This window comes from Oncorhynchus kisutch, linkage group LG5, assembly GCF_002021735.2.
Source record: "Oncorhynchus kisutch isolate 150728-3 linkage group LG5, Okis_V2, whole genome shotgun sequence".
Taxonomy (NCBI): Eukaryota; Metazoa; Chordata; class Actinopteri; order Salmoniformes; family Salmonidae; genus Oncorhynchus; species Oncorhynchus kisutch.
This window is the reverse complement of record NC_034178.2, coordinates 54365283-54380284: the sequence shown is the minus strand read 5'-3', so window position 1 is coordinate 54380284 and position 15002 is coordinate 54365283. Positions and strand designations below refer to the sequence as shown.

The 15002-nt window shown below is 43.5% G+C and overlaps 1 protein-coding gene across 2 annotated transcripts in view; it reads left to right on the top strand.

The window, feature by feature from the left end:
- LOC109891259 (sodium- and chloride-dependent GABA transporter 2) overlaps positions 1-15002 on the top strand; it is a 33972-nt gene that overhangs the window by 12891 nt on the left and 6079 nt on the right. For both annotated transcript variants that reach the window (XM_020483663.2, XM_020483664.2), the window contains 5 exons: positions 9876-9963; positions 10867-10999; positions 13518-13652; positions 13911-14014; positions 14664-14788. In XM_020483663.2, coding sequence (XP_020339252.2) covers positions 9876-9963; positions 10867-10999; positions 13518-13652; positions 13911-14014; positions 14664-14788 — 585 coding nt within the window. The remainder of the gene's footprint in view (positions 1-9875; positions 9964-10866; positions 11000-13517; positions 13653-13910; positions 14015-14663; positions 14789-15002) is intronic.

Here is a 15002-nt window from a genome sequence, read left to right as displayed (position 1 = left end):
GATAAATTCCCTTGATGTGAATAAAGCTACCTTGTTTTGCTAAATTCCCCTGATGTGAATAAAGCTACCTTGTTTTGCTAAATTTCCCTGTTGTGATTATAGCTACCTTGTTTAACAATATTCCCCTGATGTGAATAAAGCTACTGTACCTTATTTCGCTAAATTCCTCTACCTTGTCAATATGAAGAATACACTTTTAAATGATAAATACTCATTGACTCTTGAAGAATATAACTTATATATCCATCATGAGATTATCATTTTCTTTCTAATAGAACCCCAAATATAAGCTTGTTTTACTCCTTGTAAACAACACTGTATAGACTTAAACTGTCATTTTGATCACATGGATGGTCAGCCCTTTTTTTTTGCTTTTTGTTTTTAGTTTAGTTAAACTGTAACACTCCATGAGAACCAAAAATATAAGCTTATTTTACTCCAATGTTTGTAAACATTGTAAATGTAAACAAATACTGTATAGCCTCATAACATGGTTAAAACAGTATAAACCCAGGGTCGTTACACTACTCCCTCCTTTCAAAGAGCGCGTCCTCGCGCAATACTGTAAATTAAAGATACACATTTTTGATAAGAGTATTATTAAAATTATAAATCATTTTAATAATACTCTTATCAAAAATGTGTATCTTTAATTTACAGTATTGTAATGAAACAGCAGGGAGCGGGTCTCGAACCCTCGACCTTCGAGCCCGAGGTCCGGCGTGCTATCGACTGTGCCGCAAAAGCATGCTTCCCTAGCAAAGGGGCGACCAACTCCATAGTAATGCAGATGATTTTGGAATGAGATGTTTGACGAGTAGGTGTCCACATGCTTTTGGTCATGTAGTGTATTTCATAACAGTTAATAAAGGGAAAGGGGGATATCTAGTCAGTTGTGCAACTGAAATGTGTCTTCCGCAACTGAAATGTGTCTTCTGCATTTAACTCAACCCCTCTGAATCAGAGAGCCATACCATAAAGGTAAAATATAAAGGCCTACAGGAAAGGGGAGAAATCTACACCGAGTGTACAAAACATTAGGAATACCATCCTAATATTGCGTTGGGGCATGGTGTCGTAAGCATTCCACAGTGATGCTGGCCCATGGATGGATGTCATTTTGGTGGTAGACCATTCTTGATATACACAGGGAACTGTTGAGCATGAAAAACCCAGCAATGTTGCAGTTCTTGACACACTCAAACTGTTGCACCTGAAAACTACTACCATACCCCGGTCAAAGGCTAATACATTTTTTGTCTTGCCCATTCACCTTCTGAATGGCACACACACACAATCCATGTCTCAATTGTCTCAAGGCTTAAAAATCCATCTTTAACCTGTCTCCTTTTCTTCATCTACAATGATTAAAGTGGGTTTAACCAGTGGCATCAATAAGGGATCATAGCTTTCACCTGGATTCACCTGGTCAGTCTGTGACAAGGAAATCCTGGATAGGTGAGGCCTTTGAAGGTATGCATCCAGTACGTAGGTAGCTCCTTACTAACATTTCACATAATGTGGGGTCACTATGGATGATGTCCCAATTACTTTTGATGATTTGTCTAATTTGGACTGCTTCCATACTGTACCGTGTAACAAAATAGGGCTTTTGAGCCTGTTCTCGTTTACGTTTGTGACAAAGCAGCTAATTTCTATCAAGTGACAGGGCTATGTTATGAGCTTGTGTAAGCACCTGAGGCTGGTACCCTCTCTGCTGAAAGCATTGCTGCATGTCACATACTGTACGCGTCTAATTGTCCAAATGGAATGTTGTTGAAAAGCCACAGGGGGTGGAAACTGTCTTCATGCAGTATGGTGTTCCGATCCATGCTGTAGATATAAGTGTGTAAGTTGCTTTGGTCGTCCTTTGCGATTTTTCAGTCAAGAAAGTTGATCTTGGTTTGATCACACTCCAAGCTCAGCTTCAGGTTTTCATTGGTTCAGTTATTTTATGCATGGAAATCCAACAGTTTCTGTTCAGAGTCAGAGAAGACAGAATCACTACATCAATGTACCGGCCCCACCAGACAATCTTGTATTGAAAGGTATTGGTGGCAAAGTATATAAACCAGTCCTCCCATAGTCCTAAAAACAAGTTAGCGTTATTTGGTGCGAAGCAAGCTCTCAAAGCTATCCCCTTATCCTGTCTTTACAGTTGGTCCTGGAACAGGAAGACATTGTTATTTAGGGTCCACAGTGAGTTGCACAATAAAGTCACTAGGGGGCATCAGGTCACCAGGTCTTGACTCATTATAAAGCCTAAATGCCTTCATCATGGACTATGTTGCTGCATAAAGACTGTCCTGGATGTAGGAAGGTAATCCTGCAACAAAGGATTTTTGTGGGGGTTCAAGTTGTGCTGGCGTTTCTTCTGTTCATTAAATGTTCTACCTCATAAGACACCTTTTAGTGAAGGTGTTCAATGTAGTTTGTATTAATGGGTAGAAAGGTGGACTAGGTCAGAAGGAATAGTTTATGTGTGCCACACTAGTAGAGGAACAGGTCTTTTTTTGGTCATTTAGCAGACAATCCTTTCCAGAGCGATTTGCAGTAGTGAGTTCCTATTTTTTCATACTGGTTCCCCGTAGGAATCGAACCCACAACGTTGCGTTCAAGCACCACGCTCTACCAACTGAGCCACACAGGATCTATAGGCCTTCACATTGAAGGGGTTTTGCTGGTACCAGACCTTCAAATGTAAACTCCAGTAAAACATAAAAATAGCCACATTGGTATTCAACTCAACCTGAATTAGTCGGGGTGAATGACAGCCTCTTTATTCATTGACAACTACTTCATACTGGATCCATACCCTCAAAAGCCTCACCTATCCAGGACTCAATGAAGACATTGACAGATTTCTCCCCTTTCCTGTCGGCCCTTTCCTACACACTTAGGTCCTCACTCAAGTGTTCAGACCCCTTGACTTTTCCCACATTTTGTTACGTTACAGCCTTATTCTAAAATGGTTGAAATAGTTTTTTCAATCTACACACAATACCCTATAATGACAAAGCAAAAACAGGTTTTTATACCGTGTCAGTGGCACTGTATTGTCCTCAAAGCGAGCAAAGAAGTTGTTTAGTCTGTCTTGGAGCAAGACATCCTGGTCCGCGACGGGGCTGGTTTTCTTTTTGTAATCCGTGATTTACTGTAGACCTGCCATATACCTCTTGTATCTGAGCCGTTGAATTGCCACTCTACTTTGTCTCTATACTGAAGCTTAGCTTGTTTGATTGCCTTGTGCAGGGAATAGCTACACTGTTTGTATTCGGTTATGTTTCCGGTCACCTTGCTCTGGTTAAAAGCAGTGGTTCGCGCTTTCAGTTTCGTGCGAATGCTGCCATCAATCCACGGTTTCTGGTTTGGGAATGTTTTAATAGTTGCTGTGGGTACATGATCGAAGCAATCTTGAAGCGTGGAATCAGATTGGTAGGACCAGCGTTGAACAGACCTGAGCACTGGTGCTTCCTGTTTTAGTCTCTGTCTATAGGCTGGGAGCAACAAAATGGAGTCGTGGTCAGCTTTTCCAAAAGGAGGGTGGGGGAGGGCCTTATATGCATCATGGAAGTTAGAGTAACAATGATCCAGGGTTTTACCAGCCCTGGGAGCACAATCGATATGCTGATAGAATGTAGGGAGTCTTGTTTTCAGATTAGCCTTGTTAAAATCCTCAACTACAATGAATGCAGCCTCAGGATATGTGGTTTCCAGTTTACATAGAGTCAAATAAAGTTTGTTCAGGGCCATCTGTGTCTGCTTGGGGGGGAATATATGTGGCTGTGATTATAATCAAAGAGAATTCTCTTGGTAGATAATGCGGTCGACATTTGATTGTGATTAATTCTAAGTCAGGTGAACAGAAGGACTTGAGTTCCTGTATGTTGTTATGATCACACCACGTCTCATTAATCATAAGGCATACCCCCCCGCCCCTCTTCTTACCAGAAAGATGCTTGTTTCTGTCGATGCGATGCGTGAAGAAACCAGCTGGCTGTACCGACTCCGATAGCGTGTCTCGAGTGAGCCATGTTTACGTGAAGCAAAGAATGTTACAGTCTCTTATGTCTCTCTGGAAGAGTATGCTTGCTTGGATTTCATCAACCTTGTTGTCAAGAGAGTGGACATTGGCAGGTAGTATGCTCGGGAGTGGTGCGCGATGTGCCCGTCTCCGGAGCCTGACCAGAACACCGCTTCGTCTGCCCCTTTTACGGCGATGTTTTTTTGGTTCGCCGGCTGGGATCCGATCCATTGTCCTGGGTGGTGGGCAAAACAGAGGATCTGCTTCGGGAAAGTCATATTCCTGGTCGTAATGATGGTGAGTTGACGTTACTCTTATATCCAGTAGTTCCTCCCGAGTGTATGTAATAAAACCTAAGATTACCTGGGGTACCAATTTAGCAGCGATTACACCTTTGGCAGCGATTACAGCTTTGAGTCTTCTTTGGTAAGACGGTACAAGCTTGGCACACCTGTATTTGGAGAGTTTCTCTCATTCATCTCTGCAGAACCTCTGAAGCGCTGTCAGGTTGGATGGGGACTGTCGCTGCACAACTATTTTCAGGTCTCTCCAGAGATGTTCAATCGGGTTCAAGTCCGGGCTCTGGCTGGGCCACTCAAGGACATTCAGAGATTGGTCCCGAAGCATTGGTCCCGAAGCATTGTCTTGGCTGTGTGCTTTGGGTCATTGTCCTGTTGGAAGATGAACATTTACCCCAGTCTGAGGTCCTGAGCGCTCTGGAGCAGGTTTTCAAGGATCTTTCTGTACTTTGCTCCGTTTATCTTTCCCTCGATCCTGACTAGTCTCCCAGTCCCTGCCGCTGAAAAACATCCCCACACTATGATGCTGCCACCACCATGCATCACCATAGGGATGGTGCCAGGTTTCCTCCAGACCTGACACTTGGCATTCAAATCAAATCAAATGTATTTATTAAGCCCTTCTTACATCAGCTGATATCTCAAAGTGCTGTACAGAAACCCAGCCTAAAACCCCAAACAGTAAGCAATGCAGATGTAGAAGCACGGTGGCTAGGGAAAACTCCTTAGACATGTCAGAACCTAGGAAGAAACCTAGAGAGGAACCAGGCTATGAGGGGTGGCCAGTCCTCTTCTGACTGTGCCGGGTTGAGATTATAACAGAACATGGCCAAGATGTTCAAATGTTCCTAGATGACCAGCAGGGTCAAATAATATTAATCACAGCGGTTGTCGAGGGTGCAACAGGTCAGCACCTCAGGAGTAAATGTCAGTTGGCTTTTCATAGCCGATCATTCAGAGTATCTCTACCGCTCCTGCTGTCTCTAGAGAGTTGAATACAGCAGGTCTGGGACAGGTAGCACGTCCGGTGAACAGGTCAGCACGTCCGGTGAACAGGCCATAGCCGCAGGCAGAACAGTTGAACCTGGAGCAGCAGCACGGCTAGGTGGATTCGGGACAGCAAGGAGTCATCAGGCCAGGTAGTCCTGAGGCATGGTCCTAGGGCTCAGGTCTTCCGAGAGAGAAAGAAAGAAAGAAAGAGAAAGAAAGAGAGAGAGAGAGTTAGAGAGAGCATACTTAAATGCACACAGGACACCGGATAAGACAGGTGAAATACTCCAGATATAACAGACTGACCCTAGCCCCCAACAAATAAACTACTGCAGCACAAATACTGGAGGATAAGACAGGAGGGGTCGAGAGACACTGTGGCCCCATCCGACGATACCCCAGGACAGGGCCAAACAGGTAGGATATAACCCCACCCACTTTGCCAAAGCACAGCCCCCACACCACTAGAGGGATATCTTCAACCACCAACTTACCATCCTGAGACAAGGCCGAGTATAGCCCACAAAGATCTTCGCCACGGCACAACCCAAAGGGGGGGGTGCCAACCCAGACAGGAAGATCACGTCAGTGACTCAACCCACTCAAGTGACGCACCCCTCCTAGGGATGGCATGGAACAGCACCAGTAAGCTAGTGACTCAGCCCCTGTAATAGGGTTAGAGGCAGAGAATCCCAGTGGAGAGTGAGGCCAAAGAGTTCAATATTGGTTTCATCAGACCAGAGAATCTTGTTTCTCATGGTCTGAGAGTCCTTTAGGTGCCCTTTGGCAAGCTCCAAGCGGGCTGTTCTTTTGTCTTTTACTGAGGAGTGTTTTCCGCCTGGCCACTCTACCATAAAGGCCTGATTGGTGGAGTGTTGTAGAAATGTTTGTCCTTCTGGAAGGTTCTCCCATCTCCAGAGTGGAACTCTGAAGCTCTGTCAGAGTGACCATCGGGTTCTTGGTAACCTCCCTGACCAAGGCCCTTCTCCCCCGATTGCTCAGTTTGGCCGGATGACCATCTCTAGGAAGAGTCCTGGTGTTTCCAAACTTCTTCCATTTATGAATGATGGAGGCCACCGTGTTCTTGGGGACAGACATTTTTTGGTACCCTTCCCCAGATCTGTGCCTCGACACAATCCTGTCTCGGAGCTCTACGGATAATTCCTTTGACCTCATGGCTCTGCCGTGCAGTGTGAACTGTGGGACCTTATATAGATAGGTGTGTGCCTTTACAAATCATGTTCAATCAATTGAATTCAACACAGGTGATCAATGGAAACAGGACGGACCTGAGCTCAATTTCGAGTCTCATAGCAAAGGGTCTGAATACTTATGTAAATAAGGTATTTCTGTTTTATATTTTTAACACATTTGCAAAAATGTCTAAAAAACCTGCATTCGCTATGTCATTATGGCGTATTGTATGTAGATCAATGAGGGGCAAAAAATATATTTTATATTTAATACATTTTAGAATAAGACTGTAACGTCACAAAATTTTGGAAAAGGGGTCTGAATACTTCCCGAATGCACTGTATATAGTCTATTCTGACTTGTGCCAGTTGTTCTTTCGCACTTCTATAAATTTCACTGTCAGATTGTTTGGTAATTTTCCATTTGAAGGCCGTCTTGTTGTATCTTTCAGTAGATAGCTGCCAAGCTTAAAAGTCAAACTGCCAAGCCTGTAGACCTATCTACTTGTACTGTGATTATACTGATTTGGGTAGAGTGCACTAGAGATGTGGTTGTTGCACTAGGAAAATATATTCTTTACAGTCCTTTTTCAGTTGTTAATAAAATGTACTCAACAATTATGTGGTTACAATACATTGCATTACTTACATCCAAATATAGTACATAAATAGCAACTATCTGTCACATCTGCTCCTGCAACGCCCTCTACTGCTCATTCTGTGTCTCCTTGACCTGCCGCCACTCCCCCAGTACCACCCCCCCCCCCTCTCTCTCTGTGTGTGTGTGTGTGTGTGTGTGATTGTGTGGACGGAGACAGGCGTGCTGGAGTTAGAGCAGATCCCCACCAGCTGCAACCTGTTCCATAATCAAGACCTCTACAAAACTGAGCCCTACCACTTCCACGCTGCCAGATCGTAATCTCTGTCAGTCTGGAGGGCTCTGTAACCCCCTTCATCGTGTGGACTGACCATAAATACCTGTCCTACATACAGACCGCCAAACATCTGAACTCCCGGCAAGCCAGGTGGGCCTTGTTCTTCGGTAGATTCAATTTCACGCTCACTTATTTACCCTGTACGAAGAATACCAAGCCTGATGTCCTCTCTTGCCATTTCACCACCGACAACATGGGTAGTGAGCCAGAAGCAATTGTGCCATCCACCTGCATTGTTGCCACCGTCACCTGGAGATCGAGTCCCATATCCGCCAGGCTCAGCAGAACCAGCCTGACCCGGGTAACGGTCCTAGTAATGCTCTGTTTGTTCCAGATTGTGTTTGCTCTGATGTTCTTCAGTGGGGCCATTCTACCCACCTCACCTGTCACCCTGGTATGAACCGGAGCCTCGTGTTCCTGCGTCAGCACTTTTGATGGCCCACCATGGAGGGAGATGTCCGGGGAGTTTGTCTCAGCCTGTTTGGTTTGTGCCCGAAACAAAATCTCCACTAAACCCACTTCCGGTCTGCTCCACCCTCTGGACTTCGTCACTGGCCTTCCCCCATCGAACGGTAACTCCGTCATCCTCACCATTATTGACAGGTTTTCCAAAATGGCTCACTTCATTCCCCTCTCCAAGCTCCCGTCCTCCAGGGAGATTGCGGACCTGTTAGTACCCTGTGTGTTTTGTCTGCATGGCATCCCCACTGACATTGTTTCCGACAGAGGACCCCAGTTTACTTCCCAGCTATGCAGATTCTTCTGTTCAGCTCTTGGTATCAATGTCAGTCTTTCTTCTGGATATCACCCCCAGACCAATGGCCAGACCGAACGGGCCAATCAAGAGATGGAGAATGCCCTACACTGCGTAACTTCTGCTAACCCTTCCCCCTGGAGCGCTCAGCTACCCTGGGTTGAATATGCTCACAACACCCTCACCAACGCCTCATCAGGTATGTCACCCTTCGTGTGTGCTCTGGGTTACCAACTCCCCTTGTTCCCCGCCCAAGAGGTTGAGGTTGCGGTTCCCTCTGTCCAGGACCATCTGCGCCATTGTCACCCAACCTGGAGGAAGGTTTTGGCTGCCCTTCTTCGTGGTCCGACAGGACCCAGTCCCAAGCCAACCTTCGCAGGGCCTTAGCTCCAGTCTACATCCCCGGGTCAAAAGGTATGGCTCTCATCAAAGAACCTGCCATTGAAGGTTGCATTGAAGAAACTTTCCCCCCGATTCATTGATCCCTTTGAAATTGACTGTGTCATTAACCCCTTTGCTGTGTGCCTGAAACTCCCAGCCTCTCTCAGGATCCATCCTACCTTCCATGTATCCCTGATTAAACCTGTCTGCCCAGTCTTAGAGGGGCTGGTACTGTCACATCTGCTCCTGCAATGCCCTCTACCACTCATCCTGTGTCTCCTTGACCTGCCGCCACCAGTACTCTCTCCCTCTCTCTGTGTGTGTGATTGTGTGGGCGGAGACAGGTGTGCTGGAGTCAGAGCAGATCCCCACTAGCTGCAACCTGTTCCATAATCAAGACCTCTACAAAAACTCAGCCCTGCCACTTCCATGCTGCCAAATCCTAATCCTCTGCTCAGTCGGTCTACATTTCTAGCTGTTTGTTACTATTCAGATCCTGTTGTGCCTGTTCCTCTCCGCTATAGTTCTGCCCGCTCTGACTCTGGTCCCTGTCGCCAGTCCCACGTCTAATCTGTCCTGGATTCCCCACTCTACTACTCCCTTTGATTCCCCTCCGGACCTGCTTACCCTGTCTCAACCCCTCTCGCTCCTGCCTCCGCACCTGGTTTCCAGAAACCCGCCTGAGCTTCCCCTGACCTGCACTCCATCTCCCCCTGTCAATAAATACCTTGGTTACTTCATCCCAGTCTCCTCGTCTGAGTCTTGGATTTCCCTCTTCCACTCCACGTAACACTATCTAGTTCCAGTACAGACCAAGTGGTGCTTGTTTTGATTGTATTAGGTTAGTGTCATTATTAGCTTGTTTTACCACTTCACTTGTAAGTATCAGATACAAAAGGCTGGGGGAGGAAGTTTGTAGTTTATGATGTTACCCTGATCCACTAGATCGCATTACAGGACGTGTGTGATAATATAGACTACCACTGTAATCTTAAATGTTTCCCCAAGTTCTCAAAGGGCGCAATATGTTCTGATCTATTTTTAAGCCAAGTTTGAGCTCCCACTGAGCTGCTCATGCTGTCTCTGCATTAGACATTGTTTTGCCTCAATATCTAAACTTAGGTTTTCATTTCCAGCCTATATTATGTTTTGTATGCCTGGGTTAAAACAATGGGGTGTCTATTGACAAAACAAAATTATAATCTCCAGCCTTTGCAAGAACAATAAACATTCTGTATACACATATTACTTGAACTATTAAACTCGTCTTATTTTTAATGAAAAGTATTTCTCCCATAGAATCTTGTGTAGAATTTGACAAGAGGAATCTGTCAGCTAACTGGACAGTCCCTGTGAATGCAACTTCACCTGCGACAGAGTTCTGGGAGTAAGTGTCATGTACAGTACTTATTGTAATATTCTAAGTGATTCTATTTCTACACTACTCTCTCCACATGGATTCTTATAGCTACTGTACACTCTACTGTGATTCTTATAATAATCAAGTGTAGTCATGTGCCAACTTTTTCTCATGATCAAGTAATTCACAAGTTATGTGTTTTCCATTTAACCATGTAATCTTTAATTAAATATCTCAACAAAGGTCTGTGTATACACGATAGATTTATATGGTTACTATTTCTCTCTTGTTGCCAACTATCATGTCAACACACATCCTTCTAAACGAATTAAACCTAAAAGCACAAAAGTCTCATAGCAGTTTAAAATACTGTTTTGTATTTGTTCAAAATAATACTTTATCAGGGCAAATCAATAGGACTCAATCCTTACAGCTGTATTGACTTTGGGAGTTTCTGCAGCTGCTGATTGAAGATGAGTCTTGAAAAGTACAGAAGTTATCATACAGTTAGTGTCTGGCAGAACATTTTTAGGAATTGCACAACTGCAGTTTCTTCATTATTCTGTCTTTTCAATATGATATCTAAAACATCTCAAGATGTCTGTCTGTAAAATAGTGTTAAGGGAAGGCAGTGTGTCCAACCCAACCCTGTTTGTGACGTCTGTTCTCAGGGATTATTGTTTGGTTCAGACCACTTTGGAGAGATAGTTAGCTCCATATCCAAATGATTTAATTAATCCTTAGAACACTTTATTAATCCATAACAAGACAGAAATTGGTCTAGGCCGGGGCTATACCAACACAATTACAACCATTTGAAGGGAGCAAAATATACATTAGTCATGGTTACATTTTTGATACGTAGTATTTTTATTAAGTGTATGTGAACCCAGTGAGATTAAGAATCACATGTGTCTGTGCTGTTTCCAGGCGCAGGGTGTTGAGCATATCAACAGGGATAGAACAGATTGGTAGACTGCGGTGGGAGCTGGCTCTGTGTCTGCTGCTGGCCTGGATACTCTGCTACTTCTGTGTCTGGAAAGGAGTGAAGTCTACTGGGAAGGTACAGTAGGCCAACAGTGCCTTGCAAAAGTATTATTCCCCCTTGAGGTTTTTCCTATTGTGTTGCATTACAACCTGTAATTTAAATAGCTTTTTATTTGGATTTCATGTAATGGACATACACAAAATAGTCCAAATTGGTGAAGTGAAATAAAAAAAATGACTTGTTTAAAAAAATTCAAAAGATTTTAAAACGGAAAAGTGGGGCGTGCATATGTATTCACCCCCTTTGCTATGAAGCCCCTAAATAAGATCTTGTGCAACCTATTACCTTCTCATAATTAAATAAAGTCCACCTGTATACAATCAAAGTGTACCTGTGGATGTATTTCAAGGCCTACCTTCAAACTCAGTGCCTCTTTGCTTGACATCATGGGGAAATCAAAAGAAATCAGCCAAGACTTCAGAGAACAATTGTAGACCTCCACAAGTCTGGTTCATCCTTGGGAGCAATTTCCAAATGCCTGATGGTACCTTGTGCATCTGTACAAACAATAGTACGCAAGTATAAACACCATGGGACCACGCAGCCATTATACCGCTCAGGAAGGAGACGCGTTCTGTCTCCTAGAGATGAACGTACTTTGGTGCGAAAAGTGCAAATCAATCCCAGAACAACAGCAAAGAACCTTGTGAAGATGCTGGAGGAAACAGGTACAAAAGTATCTATATCCACAGTAAAACAAGTCTTATATCGACATAATCTGAAAAGCCACTCAGTAATTAAGAAGCCACTGCTCCAAAACCGCCATAAAAAAGCCAGACTATGGTTTGCAACTGCACATGGGGACAAAGATTGTGCTTTTTGGAGAAATGGTCTGATGAAACAAAATATAACTGTTTGGCCATAATGACCATCGTTATGTTGGGAGGAGAAAGGGGGAGGCTTGCAAGCTGAAGAACACCATCCCAACCGTGAAGCACGGGGGTGGCAGCATCATGTTGTGGGGTGCTTTGCTGCAGGAGGGACTGGTGCACTTCACAAAATAGATGACATCATGAGGTAGGAAAATTATGTGGATATATTGAAGCAACATCTCAAGACATTAGTCAGGAAGTTAAAGCTTGGTCGCAAATGGGTCTTCCAAATGGACAATGACCCCAAGCATACTTCCAAAGTTGTGGCAAAATGACTTAAGGACAACAAAGTCAAGGTATTGGAGTGGCCATCACAAAGCACTGACCTCAATACCATGGAGAATGTGTGGGCAGAACTGAAAAAGCATGTGTGAGCAAGGAGGCCTACAAACCTGACTCAGTTACACCAGCTATTGTAGGAAGCTTGTGGAAGGCTACCCACTGGGAATGTGATGAAATCAATCAAAGCTGAAATAAATCATTCTCTCTACTATTATTCTGACATTTCACATTCTTAAAATAAATTGGAGATCCTAACTGAGATCCTAAGACAATACATTTTTACTCTGATTAAATGTCAGGAATTGTGAAACTGAGTTTAAATGTATTTGGCTAAGGTGTATGTAAACTTCCGACTTCAACTGTAAGTAATTCAGAAGTCCAAAAATGGATGAAACAGCTGCAGATTGCCCCTTTAAGTTTAAGTAAGAGTGGTTTTAAATTATTCAACCTACTTACCTGGAGTTGTGCAAACGCTTTCTTAAGCTACCCCTATACCTGCAAACCTTCCAGCGCTGTTGCATTCTGACATGAATTTTTGCTTTATGTGCCAATTCACCAGGGACATTGATATATTTTCCCAAGGGAACCATATGTTGTTGTTTTTACAAAGTGTTCCAACTAGAAATGTGTCACATTTAGAATAATTTATTGCTTATACACTGAGTGTACAAAACATTACGGACATCTTCCTAATATAAAGTTGCACCCCCTTTTGCACTAGGAACAGCCTCAATTCGTCAGGCATGGACTCTACAAGGTGTCTAAAGCGTTTCACAGGGATGCTGGCCCATGACTTCAATGCTTCCCACAGTTGTGTCAAGTTGGCTGGGTGTCCTTTGGGTGGTGGACCATTCTTGATACACACGGAAAACTGTTGAGCATGAAAAACCCTGCAGCGTTGCAGTTCTTGACACACTCAAACCGGTGTACCTGGCACCTACTACTATACCCCGTTCGATGGCACTTTTTGGTTGCTAATTCACCCTATGAATGGCACACATACACAAACCATGTCTCAAGGCTTAAAAATACGTATTTAACCTGTCTCCTGCCCTTCATCTACACTGACTGAAGTGGATTTAACAAGTGACATCAATAATGGATCATAAATTTCACCTGGATTCACCTGGTCAGTCTATGTCATGGAAAGAGCAGGTGTTGCTAAAGTTTTGTACACTCAGTGTAATATTCTCACTATTGCACTTCTTTAGTTTTATTAACATACATTTAGCTCTTTCCGAGGCTGACGTTAAGCCCCTTGTTATATATGCACACTGTTATTTTCCCTTGATACAAACATCTTCTGAAAGGACTAAAATGTCTGTCATGGTGAATATGTTTGGTTATTTATTGTCAGGTAATATCTCTCCTCTTGATAGGTGGTGTATTTCACAGCTACCTTTCCCTATCTGATGTTGATCGTTCTATTGGCTCGGGGACTCACGTTACCTGGAGCTATTGATGGGATCAAGTTCTACCTCTACCCGGACCCTGCAAGACTGGTCGACCCACAGGTAAATAATTAGCTGTCATGCCCCTTAACATGTGTGCCAAATATCATAATTCCGTAACAAATAGGTGATTACAATGTGGTTGTTGTAGCACCACAGGTATGTTTGGAGAGCAGCAGGTAAAACAGTAGATCAAGAAAATCATTGAAGATAAGGAAATACAATGCATTGTCTGTGTTTTTATTACTCAATGTTTTTCAGCTCATGTTCTACCTTTAAAAAGGCTTCAAAGTGATGTATACTGTATGTGTGCCATTGCAGGTATGGATGGATGCTGGAGCACAGGTGCTTTTCTCCTTTGGTATCTGTCAAGGGAGTCTGACTGCACTGGGCAGCTACAATCATTATAACAATGATTGCTATAAGTAAATACTTATATTTTCTTCCCTGCCAGCTGGCTGTCTATTGTATTATCATTTTTATTTAACCTTTTTTTGTGTCCTTTGCGAGGTTAACTAGCCTAGGATGTAGTGGATCTGGAAATGTCCAACTATTGTTTTTGAGCCCCACTCTGACAGTTTGAATTATGTCTGCCATTATCAAATTATTTTACACTTTTGGGTATTGGATATATACAGTATATTCTATATTATAATTTGGATCACTTCAGGAACTGTAGTGCTGTAGCTGGCATTGGTTTTCAAGTGTCTCACAGTCTCTATAGGCCATGCCGTCCTTGGCCTGAGAGTCTGGGAGCCACACACTGTTAGCATTTATTCTGACTGACCCCTTAAAGGGCCTTTTCATACATCAGAGTGTCCATGGCTCAGGCTCAGGGGGGGTCTGGCTCATCACAGGAAGTTCTTTATCCTGGTTCACAAACAAGTGAGACAGAGAGGCGACTTAAAAGCCTTCTCCTCTTTATTGTCAATTGTCTGAAGGTTTAGCTTATCTCAAATGTAGTTATTTGAATTCTTGTACAGAGTAAATTTACTCAGACCTTAGGCACAATCCATGAGATTTGACCTGAGCTGATCTTACCTTACCTTTTCTTACCTTTTACCTCATTTATAGGGACACGTTTGTGCTGTGTTTGGTGAATGGAGGATCAAGCTTCGTTGCTGGGTTTGCTATCTTCTCTGTGTTGGGCTTCATGTCATATGAACAGGGGCTGCCCATATCTGAAGTTGCAGCATCAGGTAAGAGTACTACTAACTTCCTTGCCTGGTGCCAGATCACATTGTGCTGTCTTGCCAATTCCTCGTGACAATGACCATAGGAGTTGACAAGACAACACAAACAGATCCGGGGCCACCACTAACTTCCATAGTTTACCACTAACGTCTATACTTAACAATACTTCCAGAGTTGATGGTTATTTATTTTGTATGAGAATGAGAAAGTGCAAGTATC